The sequence below is a fragment of the Myotis davidii genome, unplaced genomic scaffold (genome assembly GCF_000327345.1).
Source record: "Myotis davidii unplaced genomic scaffold, ASM32734v1 scaffold370, whole genome shotgun sequence".
Classification (NCBI taxonomy): domain Eukaryota; kingdom Metazoa; phylum Chordata; class Mammalia; order Chiroptera; family Vespertilionidae; genus Myotis; species Myotis davidii.
The window spans coordinates 17528707-17549469 of NW_006288615.1; the positions used below are offsets into that span (position 1 = coordinate 17528707).

At 38.0% G+C, this 20763-nt stretch overlaps 1 protein-coding gene across 3 annotated transcripts in view; it reads right to left on the bottom strand.

Moving 5' to 3' along the window:
• Positions 1 to 20763, bottom strand: part of METAP1D (methionyl aminopeptidase type 1D (mitochondrial)) — a 72864-nt gene that overhangs the window by 17086 nt on the left and 35015 nt on the right. For 2 of the 3 annotated variants that reach the window (XM_015561984.1, XM_006760623.2), the window contains 2 exons: positions 2145 to 2302; positions 70 to 219 (listed from right to left, as the gene is read on the bottom strand). In XM_015561984.1, the coding sequence (XP_015417470.1) occupies positions 70 to 219; positions 2145 to 2302 (308 nt within the window). Of the gene's footprint in view, positions 1 to 69; positions 220 to 2144; positions 2303 to 9338; positions 9407 to 20763 lie in introns of those variants that run through there. The other variant, XM_006760626.2, reaches the window with a different exon arrangement.

Here is a 20763-nt window from a genome sequence, read left to right on the forward strand (position 1 = left end):
GTAAAGAGGAAAAATAAGAGGGTTTGTTGCCCCTCATGTAAGTCCTTCTGAAGTTTGGTGAGACGCCACCTTTAAACTCTTCCCAGCCAGGAGGAGGACATGACGGGCCAGCTGACAGGCCTGACGAAGCCCTTGAATCTGATCTTCATTCTTAACTTCGATGCTGTCTCCCCAGTCGGGTACAATGCCTGTCGTCACATAGTCTGGCTTCTTTATGTGCTTGAGGAAAAAGGATTGAAAACGAAGATCAGAACCCAGCGCACGACAATGGGATCATTTTTTCGGACACAGCCTCCTACTTCATGGAGCTCTGCCCTTCCTGCCGGAGCACCGACCTCCAAAGCCAGCACAACAGACCCTCCAGGCTGCCCCCAGTTCCTTCCCCTGCCCTTTTGAACTTAACATTGCCTGTTAGTGCTGTCTCTGGATGGTCTATTAACCTTACTGTGCTTTGAGTCAAACTGGACTGAAGTAGACTTCTGGTCAAAACAAACAGTAGTTTCTTTTCTGCCTTCTCCCAACCCCGTGAGAAGCACACTGTCATTGATGAAAAAATAGCACCAAGCTTCCAAATTGTCAAATGGCTAATTAAGAGCACTTTCATCTTCTTAACACAAAGATAAAATTTATGCAAAGGATAGCTCACAACACCTTCTCTTAATGAATTTATGTAAAAGACTGACTGTCAAGGCCACTGAAACCTATTACATATACACTTTTCTTACACCTCACAACTGTACCCAAACTAATAAGGGACTAGAGAATAAAATAAAACAGCTTCCCCCCCCCCACCTTTCTCTTTCTTTTTAAGTACATTAAAATACACAGAGTGCTTCTATCATTTGTCAAAAAATAACAAAGTATCCCCCCAAACTCAAAACATTCGACTTGGATTACCCTGATAGAACATTCTCCATCACTTACTTAAATCCATGGGCAGTATGCAGAAAAGACACTGTCTCACACACAGAGCTGCTCTCAGTCTCAAAGTTTTGCACAGATCTTTACAAGCTACTTATGGAAACTGCTACATCAGTATTGTTGACAGTACCCAGTCAGGCTACACAGGAGATAGGGACAGGGAGCTGAGAGAGAGAACACTATTCAACTGACATCACAGCAACTCTGGAAGGGCAACAGGCAGGACTGAAGGACCTTCACCTTTCTCGTGTCAGACGGTCCTTTCTGACTCAGGTTGCCACGGCTGAGCTCTGGAGGAGCATCTCTCGCCAACAGCTTTCCCACCAGTGCCCACAAAAGCTCCCAGTCTCCCCCACAGACTGTGCTCTTGTCTCTGCTTTGTGATCGGGCCAGGTTACAACTACAGGCAGAAGGGCTATTGGACTATCCCTGAAATTCTAAAACAATACATTCCCCTCTCCAGAGATTTTTTTCTTTTTCTTTTCTAACTAAGAAAATACCAGGAACCTACTTTGGGCTCTGGTGGCCTGTCTGGTCAGCCCTTGCCACAAAACTAGGTCACTCACCTGCAGGAAGTATAACATACTTAATGTGGGTTCAGTGTAAAAAAATGCATAAGGGGAAAGCAGGTGATTTTTGTCACAAATCTGAATTTCGTTCAGCTTTTCTTGTTCTTCCTAAATAACCCGCACACCTCTTTTATATTGCATTAAAAAAAAAAGGATAGATTGCCTTTCCATAAAATTGTAATTTCTAGAAAAAAAGTCAAGAATGCTGAGACAAGGTGTTTAATTTACTGTAAAGGAGATTCAAAGACAGTAGCATTAATAACATTAAGTGCAAAACAGCAGACTTTAGGAAAAAAGATCTAGTGTATTAGTTTCAAGTAATCTCTCTTGAATGATCCCAGTGTTATAGTCAATTTTTTTCTCAAAAAACTACATACATGTAGTTTTATCTTCATGTTAAAAATTTAATATAGAAAATTATATGATAGAATTCTAAACAAGATAAGCAATTGTAAGCTCAGCTCTTTAAAAAAATTAACACCACAGAACAACAGGATGTTAAAACTTCTCAAATGACAATTTAAAATCACAAACCAAGTTTAAAAATTATGATTCAAATAGCTTAGAAATCAAAGGTGCAAAAACATTTGATTGCTTCTGCAGCTAACCTTTATCTTGGCTGGAAAAAGCAGCAGATAATAGGCGATACAGTACCTTAGGGACTGGATGAGCTGAAGAAACTGCAGCAGGCAAAACTATCCTGTGTGAAATATCTCTTTGTCTCCGGAAAAAGAAATTTCTTCTTTGTTGACTGCTTGACTGCTGGTGTAAGTAGATATGATTGAGTGGTGAAGAGAAGATTCTATGACAACCTAGGAGCAGAAAGAGACATGTTTTAAGTAAAAAAAAACCCTACCTAACATAGTGCTACATTTTAAGATGTTGTGTTGTTGCCTATTAAATCATTATTCTAATCCATTACTGACTCAAAGAGGAAAAGCCCCAAATAGAAAGAAAAGCAGTGGCATTCTCAGTTCTAATAAAATAGTAGCACAGCATATTTATTAGCTAATACTATGTTTACATAAATGTTTGACAATGGAAAACTCTACTCTAGTGGGAAATAAACATATAGAAACATCTGCTGAGCACCAGGTCTGTAAAAAGAACCATTTCTGCTGTGGTACCTTACGCAGCAATGTCCTGGATGACCTGAAACTCGGGGCACTGTTTGGGTGGCTTTTCATTCTTTAAAGCCGTGAAAAATCATAGACAAATTGCCAGCTGCACTTTTTGCCCTGGATCTCATTACTACTCTGTGTTAAGTTCATGTGCAATGAGGCATCATACTGAAATTCATTGCGATGAATGTTCAAGTCAAATAAAGACTAGATAGCAAAAATATAGGGTGTAACCCTGAAAAAAGATGAATATAGGTCCTAAATTACCCACAACAGGAATTCTGAAATATCTATCAACACTTTAAATGCACACATCTTTTGACTCAGCAATTCACCCTCCTAAGGCTTTACCTTGCAGATATTATACAATGATGGATACATGAAGATGAACCCTACTGCAGCATTGTTTGTGGTAGGAAAAATGGGAAATAACTCAAATGTCCATCAGTAGGGGACTGGTTAAATATATTATGGTATATCTACACAATTATGGACCTATTAAAGAGAATAAGCTAAATCATCTCTAAGTATTGATATGGAAAGAGGTTACAGTACATTGCTAGGAAAATAGCAAATACTGAACAATACAGGGTGGGGCAAAAATAGGTTTACAGTTGTTCATGTGGAAAATAATATAATAATTAATAAATAATAATACAAGATAAACTCTGCTTGGCGTACTCACAACTGTGAACCTACTTTTACCCCACCTTGTATGTATAAACTGCCCATTAATGTAAAAAGAGCTTATACATTTATATATGTTTGAATATACCTAGAATATTTCTGAAAATTGCTATCCATCATTAGTGATTATTTCTGGGACATATGATTGGGGCTGGGGATGAAGACTTCTTGAAGCATTTTATTTTCTTCTAAACTGTTAGATTTTTTAAAAAAAACATTTACTTGCATAATTTTTATAATTAAAACGGTAGTTTTGGAAACCCCCAACATATCATAATTGCATATCAGGAGTTGGCAAACTATAGCCCAAGGCCAAATCTGGCCTGCTGCCTGTTTTTATACAGACCACCCATCTAAAATTGATTTTTTATGTTTATAAATGGTTGCAAAAATCAAAAGAAAAATGTTTTGTAATGTATGGAATTCAAATGTCAGTGCTCCTAAATAAAGACTTACTGGAATAAAGCTACCCTCATTTGCTTTCAATTGTCTATGGCTGTTTTTGAGCTACAGGGGCAGAGTTGAGTAGTTGTGACAGTCTGGCCCTTTACAGAAGTTTGCCTACTCCTGATCTAGAGCACTGGTTCTTAAAATGTGGTACCCAGACCAGCAGTTTTAGCATCATATGAAAATGATGCAAATTCTTGGACCCTTCCTCAAACTACTGATTCAGAAACAATCTGTGCTTTAACGAGCCCTCAGCGTGATTCTGAGGCACACACAAGTTTGAGAAGTACAGTGGGGCCTTACAAGTGTCCCGACTAACGAGTTTTTTGAGATACGAGCCGTCTCTCGGCCGATTTTTTGTTTTGAGTTGTGGGCTAAAATTTGGGTTACGAGCCAGCTTCAGATACCCCACCGCTAGTTGGCGCAGCGAACGTCACAGTGAATGCCACAACATCAGCCCAGCATCACGTGTCTCACTCGTTCACTTTAATGATTTGACATACGAGTACTTTGAGTTACGAGCTCCATCACGGAACGAATTAAACTTGTAAGTCAAGGCCCCACTGTACTGGCTTAGAGCAACCTTACAGCAGTGAAACATAAAGGAAACACCAATTGCAGATGAATACTGGCCCCCAAATCCATGATCTCTAAGTGATTTGGAAAAAGGCATGGGATGCAAACAAAGCCCAATGGTCAGTGATTGAGTGTCTTAGATTTTACTCAATTATAGTCTTCCATAAAGATCAGTTTAATATGGTTGCATTAAACTTACAGAGGTGTTTTAGGTATTATTTTAAATAATTCCAAATACCAGACAAAATGTCAGTAATGTCACTTTTAAAAAAGTAGCCTGAAGTATGTACATATTCTCTAAAGCATGTAAAGTATAATATTTCCATCACTATTCCAAAACTGTCAAATGGTATATGGATGTCAGGGTAGTATCCCAGGAAAAGCAAATGATTAGAAAACAGAGGTGCCAGAACCGGTTTAGCTCAGTGGATAAAGCTTTGGCCTGCGGACTCAAGGGTCCCGGGTTCAATCCCGGCAAGGGCACGTGCCTTGGTTGCGGGCGCATCCCCAGTGGGGGGCGTGCAGGAGGCAGCTGATCCATGTTTCTCTCTCATGGATGTTTCTGGCTCTCTATCCTTCTCCCTTCCTCTCTGTAAGAAATCAATAAAATATATTTTTTTAAAAAAGAAAACAGAGGTCTAGAGTTTTATCTCTGCTTTACTACTTGCTAGCTGTGGTCTTGAGCAAGTTTCTTCTTTTGGGTCTCAGGAGAGAATGAACTGGAATACAATATGTGAAAGCACCTGCATTTAGTAGCTGTCCAATAAATGATAGTTTCTTCAAGAACACTTAAAAAGTAAAATAAGTAAGGAAACACAGACTCCACTACAGCTTCTAATACTGAGCACTAATGTGTCAACATAGGCACTTCACATATGTTAGCTCATTAATCTTCCGAGAACCCTATGAATTGTACACTGTTATTACTCCATTCCACAGTTGAAAATAGTGAGGCACACAAAGGTAAGTCAGGGACATGCAGTTAGTGCCAAAACTGAGGGGAAGCAGGTCAAATTGCTCCCACAAAGTATACTACTTCTCTTACATGCATAAGAAAAAATGAGCTAACATACATGGAAACACCCAGAAAGTGTGAAAGGCACCATAACACTATTAAAAATTACTACTATTATTAATTTATTTTTCTGAAAGTGGTTATGGTTTGATCTAATCCACTCACTCTCTTAAGACAAGCTCCTTCTGTTGACCAAACACGTGGTTCAGTGGGAAGTTGGTTGGGCATTCTGTGACTGTGGAATGGAATGGAAAATCTGGGTCCCAGCTAACGCAAACACTCAGGTGGAACAATCTAGGACCATGGGCCCACGAACTGCATTGGTAGGTCAGACCAAAGACATACTTTTCTGAGGAAAGCATATATGTGTTATGATTACTATGAACAATGATAACACTGATAGAAATAGTAACAATAACAGTGGTTAACATTTAAGGCCCACATTCTTTGAGTAAGCACAGTGCAGGGTGCTCAACATACATTATCTCAACCCATCTGTCAGACGGGCAGGCAGCTGTTGAGGTCATTATTTTACAGATGAGGCTCAACCTGTGGTGATGGGTCAATGGCTGGCCCTGCCTCAGGTCCTCAAAGTCCAAGTCCAAGGCTGTGTCTGCCACTCCAAGCTGCCTTTTAGCAACCTGCAGGGGCTCTAGTAGCTAGATGCTTTGCTTTACATTGTTTTTTAAGGGAATGGATTTTGAGGAAAGTTTTTAAAAAATACATATTTTATTGATTTTTTTCAGAGAGGAAGGGAGAGGGATAGAGAGTTAAACATCGATCAGCTGCCTCCTGCACACTGCCTACTGCGGATGTATCCGCAACCAAGGTACATGCCTTGACTGGAATCGAACCCGGGGCCCTTCAGTCCACAGGCTGATGCTCTACCTGCTGAGCCAAACCAGTTAGGGAGAGGAAAGTTTTTTTTTTTTTTAAATATATTTTATTGATTTTTTACAGAGAGGAAGGGAGAGAGATAGAGAGCTAGAAACATCGATGAGAGAGAAACATCGATCAGCTGCCTCCTGCACATCTCCCACTGGGGATGTGCCTGCAACCCAGGCACATGCCCCCGACCGGAATCGAACCCGGGACCCTTCAGTCCGCAGGCAGACGCTCCACCCACTGAGACAAACCAGTTTCGGCAAGTTTTCTTTTTAATCATGAAAAATTAAATATCATGGGATCAGCCAACTTCTCATGAAAATTCTTACAACTGACCTAATTGAAAAACATTGTGCTAGTGAAAATAGCGTGAGCTTTGAAGTCAGATAGGTCTGACTTACCAAACCTTCTGAGCCTCTTTCGTCATCATTATAAGGAAATAGCATTGCTTTTCTCACCACTGTTATGAGCATTAGCTGAGATAACATACCAGTATATATGTAAACAATCTTTAACAGGTAGGTGCTCCACAAATGTTAATTTTCGTTCTCTTCTCAACTATTTGAAATGTTTACCTGTGGACCTCTAAATTTATTTATTCTTTTTTAAAAAAAATATTCAGAGAGGAAGAGAGACAGAAACATCAATGATGAGAGAGAATCATTGATCAGCTGCCTCCTGCATGCCCCCTACTGGGGATGGAGCCAGCAACCCAGGCATGTGCCCTTGACCAGAATCGAACCTGGGACCCTTCAATCTGCAGGCTGACGCTCTATCCACTGGGCCAAACTAGCTAGGGCTATTTATTCTTTTATTTAACAATGACTTATTGAGCTCCTCCTATAGGCCATGCTGTGGACACAAGGAGGACAAAGTCCTGCTCTTGTGGAGCTTATATTCTGTGGTGGGATACAGACAAGCAAACCAAGAGATTGTATCAGATGGTGATATACATGATGGAAAATGGGCCAAAGTAACACAGCAGTGCTTAGTAAAATGAGGGAGCTGGGCATCATAATCTTTGAGGTCCCTTTAACTCTGACATTTATGCCTTTATTCAGCAGCATTTGATTGTCATGCTACAACCCAAGTAATGGGATGATGCAGAGTCTGATCAATTTTAGGACTCGTGAAGATTTTGTTCAATGTGGTTGATAACACAAAGGAGAGCTCATCTTTATCAGTATTATCAGGTACAAGTACACAGTCATTGTAGGGGAAGCCTTTCTATGTACTTAAACATAAAGAGTGATGTCATCAGGCCTCCACTAGAATGTGTGGATGCGGCTTTTGAGACATTCACTTCTAGGATGAACAGTGCTGCCAATGTACCTGTTCTGCCAAATTATGTGCTCACTGCCCCAAAGATGCACGCACATCCACACGTGACACACATTGGGAACACAGGCTGAAAGCATCTATCCCATTTGTTGACAATTATGGTTCCGCAGTGTACTCGGCAATTTCAGTTTCATAAGATACTTTTTTATTTGAAGTAAAATAATTTCTTTTAACCTCATAAAAAGACAGTTTATAAATGTTGTTACAAGTAATAGGATAATAAGGTACCATACTGTGTTTATTCCACTAACTATTCATTACAAACTTGAAAAAAAAATCTAGTGTTTTCAAAAATAAAATGAAGAAATGGGGTTAGGTCAATACATGCCTTTTGAAGAAAATGGTCCTCCGATTACCATGGCCAAAAAAAAGGGAGAAGGAAAGATCCTCAACTTTATCTTATTGTAATTAATAAATAGTAATTAACAAATTTTCTAAACGCAGAGTGAGCAAAATTAAAATCCCCAGACCCAATGATATTCACGGTCCCAGGTTAACCAAACTGCAGTGTCTACTACATATCATTCTAGAAAAGGTTTTTGAGTTTTCTTTATAAAAGCACTGCTTTGTACACCTAAAACTAATACGTTATATGTTAATTATATACGATTTTAAAGATAAATACATAAAAGTGTTGCTGATACCTTCTAATAACTACATCCAACTCCTAACTGGCTACCTTCCATGTTACAGCTCATTTGACTCCTGATGTTGATCATCAGAGGCAGGAACACCAGCCAGGCTGCCATCAGCCACAGGAATGGTCTCTCTGTCTCTGGGCATCATTATTGTCTCAGGGCCCACAGCACACCCTCTTTGTTAAAGCTATTTTAGGGAAACAAGATTCAGGAGTGTACTAGTTATTCCAAGAGGCAAGTTGACTCATCTGAAGTTTAGGAGACGCTAGTAGAAAACCATCAGAAACCTCAGGAGAGCATGAGAGCCCCAGATCACAAGGAACTGCTTTGGACTAATTTGATCTTAAAAGACATGATCGTAGCGAGTGCTGTTACTGTTGATTACGTAACAGAAACTCTACATAGGGTTTTCTTAGGCAGTAAATCTCTATGTTATTTGTTACGGACACTAGAATATTTACTGTTATCAAAGGTAATAATAAGAATTATTTTCACTGTTACAAAATTTCTATCAGTGCCTAGTTAGAGCTGAAAGTTGAAAATTATAGGCAACTGCTTCTTTCACGCACAGTGAGGAGCACACTGTGTGGCCTGAATGTCTCCTGAAATTGCTATATGTCCTCTGGATCCTGCAGCACATTTTTCATATTTTAACTTTATTTGCAATAAAATCTAGGTTATGATTTTAAATATTTTTATATTTGGTAATAGTATCAATTGCTTAAAGCTGCATTTTATTTCCCTTTACAGATTAGGTCTGAAAGATGGGGTTAAAGAATTCAATATGACGGAGGGAGGAATGCATTTTACATAACTTATGTTGCTATACAAACATGCCCTATATTTACTGGCCTCTTACTCAGGGTCCAGTTTAATTGTTATCTGCTCACGCATTCTCTGCCACATAATGAAATGCTTCCATTTCACCCACTGAGCCCTGGGTTTTTACGTGCACCTCTACCAATGACCCTTAATTAAGCCGATTTTACCCTTGAAAATGTGAGTTTTCTTTTGGTCAACAAGTATTTTTAAGGGAGAGGTCTGAATGAACTTTCAAAGAGGCATTTAAAATGTTTACTTTAAGCAGTTGTAAAACTGAACAAAAGTATATTTGTACTCAAGTGTGGGCTACCAATACCTTTATTTTCATTGTACATTTCCAGAAAGCACTTTCACCCTGCAGCGTGCCATCAATTCCGTTATGTTACATTTCAGAGGTATCAAATATCTGAGTAGAAAACAACACGATACAATAGCCTGTACTACTTTACATTAGCCAACAATGTCAACCAGAGATAATGCGTAATTTAAAAGACACCTGTAAAATGTCTTACTGAATATATTTTTTCATAATGATCAGCAAATGCCAAAGCCTAGTAACAGACCTATTATTTATAGCATATCAACATCTAATTGATTTTACAAATGGAGGCAATTATTTTGGATGAATGGAGGAATGCTTGCCAGATTTAAATGATTTATGATTATCAAGAGAGAAAACAACAATGTTTTGCTAATTCATTTTCAAATACAGCTTTTACACTCATTGATAACTTAAATTTTAAACCAGATGATTTGCTTTAATAATACATTAACTTAAAAAAAAGCAAACTGAGATACTTTTAACTGTTTAGAAATATTGCTTCCTACAGTAGGCTCAGAAGGGACTGCACCATAGAAATACATTTTCAAGGCAGATTTAGAACCACAGAAAGATCACACTTCATGAACGCCAACCAATTACTCAGAGCAGGAGCTCAGGCTGTTACAGCACTGTGTGCTTCACGTCCAAATGAGAACAGTGCATGTACACCCAGGCCTCATACTTCTTGACTAAAACACTGTTCGCTCCATAGGTTTGATAATTTGCACGAATGTTGCAAAAGGAAAATTAAATAGTCTGCATTATTTGATATAACTCTCATTGATTTTTATAATCTACTACTTAGATGCATGTTTCAAAAGTAAATGAGAAGATTGAAGGTTCCTTCCCATTTCAAGGAGACTATAAAGCAGAAGAGAAGCTCACGTTTCACAAGAAATAACCTGTGCATTTGTTGAAGAAAAAAATTAAAGAAAAAAAACAGCTAGGGGAATGCCCCAGGCTGAAGCAGACACTGGGCAAAGCTAAAGGACAAGGGCCCTTGAAACTAAACAAAAGCAAATTCATTCTGTTGACAGATGCTGATTACATCAAAGCAACAAGGCACTCCCGTAACTCCAATTTTTTAAAAAACAATTAATATCTCTCTACAATCTACACAATAAGGACAAAGTAAGTTTTTAAACCAATCATAATAAGCATCATTAAACTTGCTTTTGGAAGTTTCAGTTCAGTTGAAGACTATTCTGGTGTGTTTTTTAGCTGTGGGCTCCTCCAAACAGTGGTTTATTCATTCCCATGGACATGTCTGGGGAGCCAAGCTGGCCATGCCATCAACCCCTTCCTTCCAGGGGTTAACTGCTCTGGCTGCCAAATAAAATACAGAGCGAGCCATGTAATTATGGAGACAGTCAAAGGGCAGGCTCTATTTTGAAATCTATTTGCACAGACAAGGTCTTCCAATTGAGCTTACAGGAAACAAGCTGGTAAAGAGCCTCCTTCTCCCCAGATGCTTTCCACACTTTTTCTCCAATTCAGGAAATCATGGATATGGACACCATACACCATTGCTTCCTGGATTTCAAGCTAAGATGCCATTAAAAGGAGAGGAGTGGATCTGTTTCGCAAACCCATAAAAAACATTTTCCCCCCTAATTAACAGCATTTGGCAACAGCCTCTGAATGATAAAACCACAGTGTTTATTAAACAACATTTATAAAGAGGATGCAGGTCCAGTTGTTATGAAGGTATTAGAAAACAAATAATCTTCTTTAATGCTCAAAATAAAGCACACAGTTGAGTCTAAAGTATACTGGCATAAATACTTATCTGAAAGATTCGATTTGACAACCAACAGTGTTGTCCTTGAAGTTTTATTTTATAGCGAAGACTGCTAAAACAGTAACAAAGGCTCCACATAAGTAAAAAAGAAATGTGTAAAATATTTTAAGTGACAAAAAAAAAATCACAAGTCATTTTTATGCTGAAACATAAAATTTTGGTGTAGTGGCTTAAAGCTCTAAGTTTGCAATATCTATGAGACCTCATCATTTTCACGTTAAAATAGGATTGGGTCACTACCACTAGAAGTAAGTAGTCAAATGAAGAGATAGCAGTCTTCAGCACAGATGTAGCCTGTGGATGCCAGAACTCATCATCAAGCCATAGAGCAGAGCCTGGGAGTCCTGGTTCTAGAGAAGATGCTGGAAAGTCAGCCACAGTTAGAGTACTTCTGGGGAGAGGAAAGGCGGTGGCCTGAGGGCACTCTCTTCCAATAATAACAACATTCAAGAATGATACCCAGGTCATGGCAAAACATGACCTTCCCCAAGGCTCCATCAGGAAGTTGGCTCCACACTACATCCCTCCTCCTTTTTAAAATTCATCAATAGCAACTGATATAGTATAACATCAGTGACAAGTTCAGAAAGGGTTTAGAAAAATACTTCTTTGCTTCTTTACAACAGCTAATCGGATGATATGTGATGATTCATTAAGGTACAGCACTTGCACCCAGGGATCTATGATTTAAACAAAAAGTAGTCCCCCTTTCTTGGGAGACAACCCCCCCCCCCACCTAGTTTAGAAACACAGTTTAATAAATATACCTACTTAATAAAGTAGACTCATGTTTGTGAGCCTAGAAGAAAATTTCTTTGGGCTGGTCCAACCACAGGTGGGGAGGTGTGTGTCAATGATTTCAGTAAAAACTCAAAATCTAAAATTAAAAGCAGATCATTTGGTGAATAGGTGGAATTTCATAGAAATGATTAATTTGTGAAAGAAAATAGAACTACTGTATGAAATTTATCCATTTAGAATAAAAGTGTTTACTTCAAAATTTAAATATAAATTTATCTTTATTATCATAAAATATTGAGTCACACTGAAATAGCATATGCTTAGAAAATCCTATTGTCTCTCAGCTAAAGTTTAGAGAAAAGCAGTTTTTAGCACTTCAACAATACATATACTCAGGCACTTCATGGACAAAGAAATATTGTATTCTCCTAGGGGAAATAAAGGAGCTGTTTATTAGAGCTATGGTTAAAATGTAATAATTCATTCTAGTTGAGCCCTGTGAAAATGTCATCAAAATATCATTTTCTTTGCCAGATTTTCTGGATGCCGCAATATCATTTAAATACAGAATAAAAGGCAATCTCTGATCAGAGTAGAAGTTCAACACCAAAATGAACCAAAAGCAAATGTCGTTCCATCAAAGTAACAAAAAAGAAATTTACACAGTCCTGAGACCCAGAGAATGCACACTTCTAGGTTAGCACAGAACATCTGGCAAACTTCAACTTTCCAAAGTCTGAAAAAAAAACCCCCACACATTCCTGTTACCTCATACACTTTGGTTAAAAATGAGGAAAATAGAAAAATTTATATTCAAGCATATAAATGAGAGTCAGAAAGAGCAATTTCACAGAAATCACAAATGGAGTACAATTTTAGAGAAAATTCATATAAAATATTATAAATTTAAAATAATTGATGTAGTAAGAAAGTCCTTTAGTTATTTTCTCAAAAGCCTATTCATAAACACTACTTTCATGTACAATACTACTCAAAATATTAGTAATTTGGATAAAAATCTCCAGTGATAGAAGACATTGGGACTTTTAGTTTATGATCAAAGTAACAGCTTTAATATGAATATTTTTCAATTGTATTAAAGCGTTTGAAAAGAGTGTAATTTTAGTCTTCATCTTACAATAGTGTCAACTGAATTCTACATGCAACATGCTCGTTATATTGTTAGAGGTAGTTCTTTTCTTCTTCCCCCTTCTCTTTTTATGAGCCATTTAAAGTTATTTATGCAAACAATTGGTAAAGATAGCTCAGAGTTTTGACCAAACTGCAGTATCAATACAAAAAAGAATCTACCATCTTCATATTTTCCTGAGAATGTTTTCACTGTACAACTTCAAGTGAAAGGCATGCAATAAAAAGGAAACATATGAATACAAATCCTAAAGTTGTTATGACAATTGTGGGAGTTTTGTCTCTGCCCTGTAACCAGGCAACAGAAGTAGTAGATAGGTAAGTAGGTAGGTAGGTAGGTCAATAATCACAACCTAAAATGAGAAAGCTAGAGCTCTAGGAAAACAATACATTTCCAAGCTTCTGCAGTTGTGATTACACAGATTAAAGACAAAAGAAGCTGAGATCATGCATCAGGGCATTATTTTCACAAGAAAAATAAAGATAAAATACACAGTAGCTTCTTTAGCAAAAGATAAAGTTCCAAATGACAACTTTTTTTTCTCTTACTATTTTTTCCTTTTTATTGAATTTATTGAGGTGATGCTGGTTAACAAAACTATATAGGTTTCAGGTGCACAATTCCATAACACATCTGTAAACTGCATTGTGTGTTCACCACCCCAAGTCAAGTCTCCTTCCATCACCATTTATCCCTCCTATACCCTCTGCCGCCTCCCCACACTCCCCTCTACCCTCCCCCAGGCAATCCCCACACTCTGAAGGCAGCTTTTTGGACTGATGTACTAATGTTGCCACAAATAATTTTATGTTCAATGCAACTGTGTAGACTTAGTTAACCACGTGGATAAATAATCACTTCATAGCTTTAGGCATGAATGCAAAAAGTGCAGTGTATTAAAATGATGCAGGCTTAAAAGAAGAGTCCCATAGAAGCCTGTTTAAAACGGGCCCTTGTAATTTTTTTTTCTTTCAGATATGGACGCTCAACTATAAAACCATTACTTTTGGTACTAAAGATTAAAAATTAAAACCACTACCATAGCTAACAAAAACATGTACTCTTTAACTGTACAAGGCAGGCTGCCTCTCATAACTGAAAACACAATTTTACTTGAAAACCTTAGCTGACCAAGATTATTCACACGTGGTGAAATGAGAAGTTCATCATCTAAATTTTAGATTAAAATCTTCAACATAACCACGATAGTGAAATCTTCGATATACACAATATTTGAAACATGTTTATTGTCTAATGTGAGGTGTATTGAACATTTTTTGAACTATACTCCTACCAGAGTGTTAAAAGGAAACCAATCCCAAAATACCTAGATAAAACATAGCCAATGTGGAGGTAAAAAGAAGGAAATATTGTGGAATTTAAAACACTTTATATTTTGCTAGTAAATGAGATTTTCCTCCAAAAATGTGCCTTCCTAATTATATTTACTTGAGTTCTTGTTTAAATTGGTTTCTCTGGTACTAGTCGGTTTACTTAGACAAGTTAGTTAAGCTCTCTAAGCTTTAGTTTCCTCATCTGTTAACAGGAATTACCTTTTTCACAGGATTGCTATGATAATTGTATGACATGAGGCATGGAAAGTGGCACAAGGTAAGCACTGGATAAATGATAATTATGATCACTGGTTGCCTGACTGTGGGAGAAGGTCACTCTAAAAAGGACTAATGAGTAGGGAGAAACCAGCTGAATTTCGAACTGTGCTTTGACTAATTCACAAAGTAAGTACTTCACAAAGCTGCTACTTAAAAGCCACGTCATCCAAAGCACTGGGCCTTTCCTACCTTCATCACAGGACCACTCTGATGATCAAATGAGATTGCAGATGTGTAAATACTTTACAAACTAGACAGCATCTCATGATTGTAGTGTACAGAGAGAATGCTTAAATGCAATAGGACAAATTATGCTCAACCCAATTTTGACAATTTTCTGAGAGTTCTTGGTGGGGCCTTCCTAAAATTCTGATGGCTAATGGTGAGGTCTAAGGAAAATCTCTTCTTCCACTCAGTCATAAAAGACCCCCGCTTTCCTCAAGAATCATATCCTTCCTATACAGAATAGCTTTTACATGTGTGCAAAGTGTGGGATGGGAGAAATCATGTTATAGAAAGATTCCACTTGGCAGTGAAGACATTCCCTATAAAGCTCGCTATCACGATTTTAAGGATTAGATCAGAACGCTGCTATTTTTGTTGTGTTACTAAATAATGTTTGATCAACGTTGTACGTATTCATAAGCTGTTCTGTAATTCTTGGTAACCACAGTAACTTAAAGTCTATAAGAATTTAAACATATCTGTCTCAGTGTGCAACTATTTAATAGAAATATTCTAGCACTTACCAAATCTTATTGTTTAAATGCACCAAGAAGTCTTCTTTGCATAAAAATTCCTATTTATTAAACAGTGATACAGGAAGAACTTATTTACATTTCTAGCATTACCAACATACATAATTTATGACCAAAAAAAAGGCAAGCACTCTATAAGAAATGCTCAATCACTGTCAATCACAATATACATAAACCAAAGCAAATTGTGTGAACTATATTAAATTCAGCTGAACACAGAACTGCCAACAGAACAAACAAAAAAACAAATAATTATCAGTGACTCATAGACCTATTTACAGGATACACAAAATAACTTGAAAAGGTGTAACCACGGAAACCTGATAACCTAAATTCAGTGCCTTTAAATTTTGCATTTATTTAAACACTGTTTAAATGATGTCTTTACAAGATTTAAATATTTCAAAAGTAGTCAAAGCTTATCTTTGTTATCTGATCATTGATCAAAATAATTTCAACTATAAATTCGCTATCTTTAAAATTATTCAAGGACCAACTTAATGAAACCATGATAAAAATGTCAAGCCATTTTTTCTAATTTTTCAGCAAACTATTATTTTCACAACCACTGATTAACAATTGAAAAACTCAACTATACACAATAAATCCCACAGTAATCAAATAATATTAAATAACATTTTGACATAAAGACTTTTTAAAACTCACACTGTTGCATACAACCACCCCCTCTTTCTCTAATTAAAAACTAAAGCTATTAGCTGGTTCAATTTAGACGTGATTTTCACTAACAATTACCATTTGAATAGTTTAATATTTAATGCTGTAGTCAGTCCTAGTGTCTTATATTTCATTTCATAAGCTACATTAGTAAAACATTATTTTGTAGTTCACTGGCTCCCACACTTAAGATGTGACGTTCAGTGTGTATTTCATTATGTAGATGAGCAATGGATGTTGTTTGACATGATTTAAATGGGTCAACAGTATTTTCCTAGTCACATTAATCATTCAGACAGCTAGAATGAAAAAAAAAGGCCTTGAAAACTAAAACTAGAGAATCTATTCACACAAATGACACTCACCATTGGCGGGTTATCTAGGATGTGGTTAAGGAGAAGGAGGGGTTGCAGACTTTGAACACATGTTTCATTATTTATTCGGAAACCACTTCAAGACCATAGCTCCATTTTTGGAATCCAAGCGAACACCCACAGGGACAGATTTCTGAGATACTAAAGTGTAACTTTAAAAAAAGCATTAGATGGAAATCTGTAAAAACTTTTCATTGGAGAAGAATAAAATTGGGAGAACCCAGCTCCAAATGAGACTGGGTCCCAAGGTTAGGGTCCGTGCATAGTTTCTATAAAAATGTACTGCGCACAAATGGGGATGCAGCCCTCACTCTGGAAAACCACCTTGTCTTGCCTGCCGATGGCTCCTAGAAAGTGAAGAGAAGGGGAACAAGAAAAAGCAGGACCAGCCTTTAGAAAGAGCTGCAGATCACATGGACTCAGCCCTGAGTCAATAACAAGGAATCTGCTGAGGAACATGGAAAGCAACAACGTGAACTCACAAAGAGCAACTCCAGTTTCCCTTTTCTTGCATGGTCATGACTGACTTTTCATTGAGTCGGATGGAGGGATGATTTGGTGTACAAAGCCAGGCAACGTGCCAGAAGCATTCTGCACAACCATCCTACCGCTTTGTCTGTTCCATGTGATTTATGTGCTTTCTAAAAAACGAGTATGGCAGTGACATATAGTCACATCCCTCCCAATGGAAGCTCTTTATTGGTTTCTTGGCAGCTGGGAAGGAGACGGTGTCAATCATTAAATTTTTCATTCTGAATCCTGAAAGGTCATCCTCTCAAGTGGATGTGCTCTGCCCTCTCCTGAAACCTCACAGAATGAGCCAAAGTCCACAAGAAGCCCATGTTTTATTTTCCTGATTATGAAAATAGATATTAGATACTGAGAAAGCAGAAACAGCAAATAGTAAAAAAAGTAAAAACCTTCCTCAGTTGATCACTATTGACATTCAGCAAATACACTTTAGAACATTTCTCTATGTATCCACTAATATATTATTATATTTTATAGAATATTAATTAGCATATTTTATACATATTCAATTTATACATGTAGTTTTATTAAACTGCTATTTTGAAAGTAATTACTTTCTCTCCACAATATATGAAAGACATCTGTCTGTAATAAATAAGTACAGATCTGCATGATCCTTTTTAGGCCTATTGTGTTGTTTTAGTGGCTTCATAGTATTCCTTTATATGGATGGGTCACAAAGTACTTTATTTAACCAATGATGAACAGTTAGGCAGGTTATTTTTAAGTTTTTTTTCCCGTGCATAGTAAACTTTTTACAAATACAACTGCACATAGGACCTATTTTTCTTTTTAGTTTAAATTCCTAGAAGTAGAATTCTTTGGGTTAAGAAATATGTAAAATTTTGACATATTTGCAAAGCTACTCTCCACAAAACAGCAATTTTTACTCCCAATGGTGCCTATTTCCCTATACCCTCACGAATATTAACGCCAGTCTTATAAATGAAAAATGGTTTCTCATTTTTACTTATTTTTCTTCAGATACTGCTGAGGTTGAGGATCTTCCCTTTATTTATACATTTATATTCTTTTGGGAAATCTCTACTTAGGCCTCTTGGATTGTTTTTTACTTGACTTAATCTTAAGAGTGCTCTGTGAAATTACGTACTATATTGTTTCAAATATATTTTTTCCATTCTCCATTTGCATTTCAACTGTATTTAAAGTGTTTTGAGCCACATAATTGGGTTTACATTGAATTTATGGATTAATCTAGGGAGAATATGACTCTTTACTAGAGGCTCGGTGCACGAGCCTGCATCCTCTCCAATGTGGGACCCCTTGGGGGATGTTCAACTGCTGGTTTAGGGATCGGGCCCAGGGATAGGGCCTAAACCAGAAGTCAGATATCCCTCTCACATTCCTGGACTGCTGGCTCCTAAGAGGATTCCTAGGTATTTTATATTCTTGACTTCTTTATAAATGGGATGCTTTCCATTATATTTTCTGCCTAAATATAGGGCAGTAATCTTAAACTTACTTAAGTTTACACCTTAATCATTGCCAGCTTTCTGAACAAGGACTCTGTATAGCACTAGTTCCTGGGATTCTCTTGCACTCAGCTTGACTTCCTCCTAGAAAGAGCAAGAAGTCTTAAAGTTGTAGAAGGACAGGGGGTCCCCTATTGCTCCCTTTGAGCAAATGCTCTCCTGGTGTATTTTTCTCCGAGTTTCAGAATGCTACTTCTAACTCCACCTACAAGTTTGGAAAATCACTACGCCAAACAGCTGACAGAAAAAAAAAAAGGCTAATTTTTTTGCATTAAAAATATCTGATTATGGACAAAAGCATGGAAGAGTTTGTTATAACCTTTTTCCTATTTTTACCTATATTTGAAATTTTCAATAAGAAAAAGTTTTAAAAATATTTGATTTATGTACTAAAAATAGTATCTTTTCTAAAGTATTCTAAGAAGTGTAAGAAATGGAAGGGTTATTTTAATTCTGGGATGCTGTTTATATGTGTAAAACCAAACCATTTAAGATGAGCATTGAGCCCAGCCAGTGTGATTTGGTGGTTGAGCATGGACCCATGAACCTGAAGATTTGATTCCTAGTCAGGGCACATGCTCCGGTTGTGGGCTTGATCCCTAGAGTGGGGCTTGCAGGAGGCAGCTGATCAATGATTCTCTCTCATCTCTATCTATCTCTATCTCTCTCCCTTCCTCTCTCTGAAATCAATAAAAATATATTTAAAATGAGCATTGACCTGCAGTTGCAGTTGTTCGTAGGCTGTAAGCTAGGACTAGTACTTCTTGATGGTGGAACTATAAAATTAGTCACACAGTTCTAATTTGCAGTTCACAGCCATAGGAGCTGTGAAACTCTTGGGCCCAGAGTTGTAGCTGCTCATAAACTGTGCAAGTCAAACTCCTAAAAGTACACCAGAGCACAAGAGATCACAAGACTGGGCACGTAATTGTTTGAGTCCAGTCTGATGTAAGGTGCAGCTGGGATGTAAAGTGTTTTGGGCTTGTCCATCATGGTGATGTACAGAGAGGCAGTAAGTCTTCACACAAGGTCAATGCTGTAAGTGTTAAAGAAACACTGTAGAGTGAGGGAAGGTTTATTTCTACCTTTGTGTTCTAAAACATGAGGCAGCAAGTAGATATTTGCACAATGGTATTGGGTCTCCCAAGTAGGTATTTTGGGAATCTATATATATAAAAGGCTACACGTCTGTCCCTCCGACCGGTAGCTATAACGTGCACTGACCACCAGGGGCAGATGCTTAATGCAGGAGCTGACCCTTGGTGGTCAGTGTGCTCCCACAAGGGGAGCGCCACTCAGCCAGAAGCCAGGCTTATGGGTGGCTAGCGCAGCAGCAGTGGTGGGAGACTCTCCCGCCTCCGCAGCGCTAAGGATGTCTGACTGATGGCTTAGGCCCGCTCCCAGACTGTGAGAGGGTGCAGTCCAGGCAGAGGGATCCCCCCACCCCCCTGAGTGCATGAATTTCATGCACTGACCCTCTAGTTTAAAAATAAAAGGCACCGGGGAGCTGGTGCTGACAAACCAACACTCGGTTTCCCCCAAGTGGGACACAGGTCCTGCCACCACCCCAGAATGACACCCCAGCAAATCGCAGCGAATGCTGCCAAGACCCTATGGCACAAAATGTGGCCCACAGCCCAGCCCAGCCTAGAAATGGTCCCTGTGGGTGCCAGGTAATGACATCACGTAGCAACGCCCAGCTTCCTATCCCTAGTGACTAACCTCCTTGGAGTTTCTTCAGTCGAGGAATCTGACTTGCTTTATAGCAGGTGCAAATATTTTACAGTTTAACCAAATATTTGTGAAGCATTTTCCCATGCCTCATCTCATTTGCTCCTCACAGAAGTCTTGGAGTAGGTAGATAGGAGACTCGGTAGAATCCTATTTTCTTTTCATTAGCAAGACATGAATAGTGATATTACAATATTTCTCCTAATTAATTTCCTTTCAATGTGCATGTGGACACTAGTAATGTATAAAATAGGAAGGCTATAATCCATAAAGAAGGTTGCAGTGGACTGATGTGGACAGAATTCATACTTATAACTAAAGTTTCATCATTACCCAGTCTACCCTGCTCTGAACTCCACTGCCATGACTAGATGATGCTGACCTCCTGGAGTAACTTGAAAAAAAGACTGGCAATATTTGGTTTCGGTGATTGCAAATTTGGACCTCATAAATATTATGTAACGCTAGTCTTTTTGCCTCTAGCCAACCAGCCTGACTGCAATTTCCAGCTACAAGTGGCATACTGACATTGAGAATTTATGAGTTTTA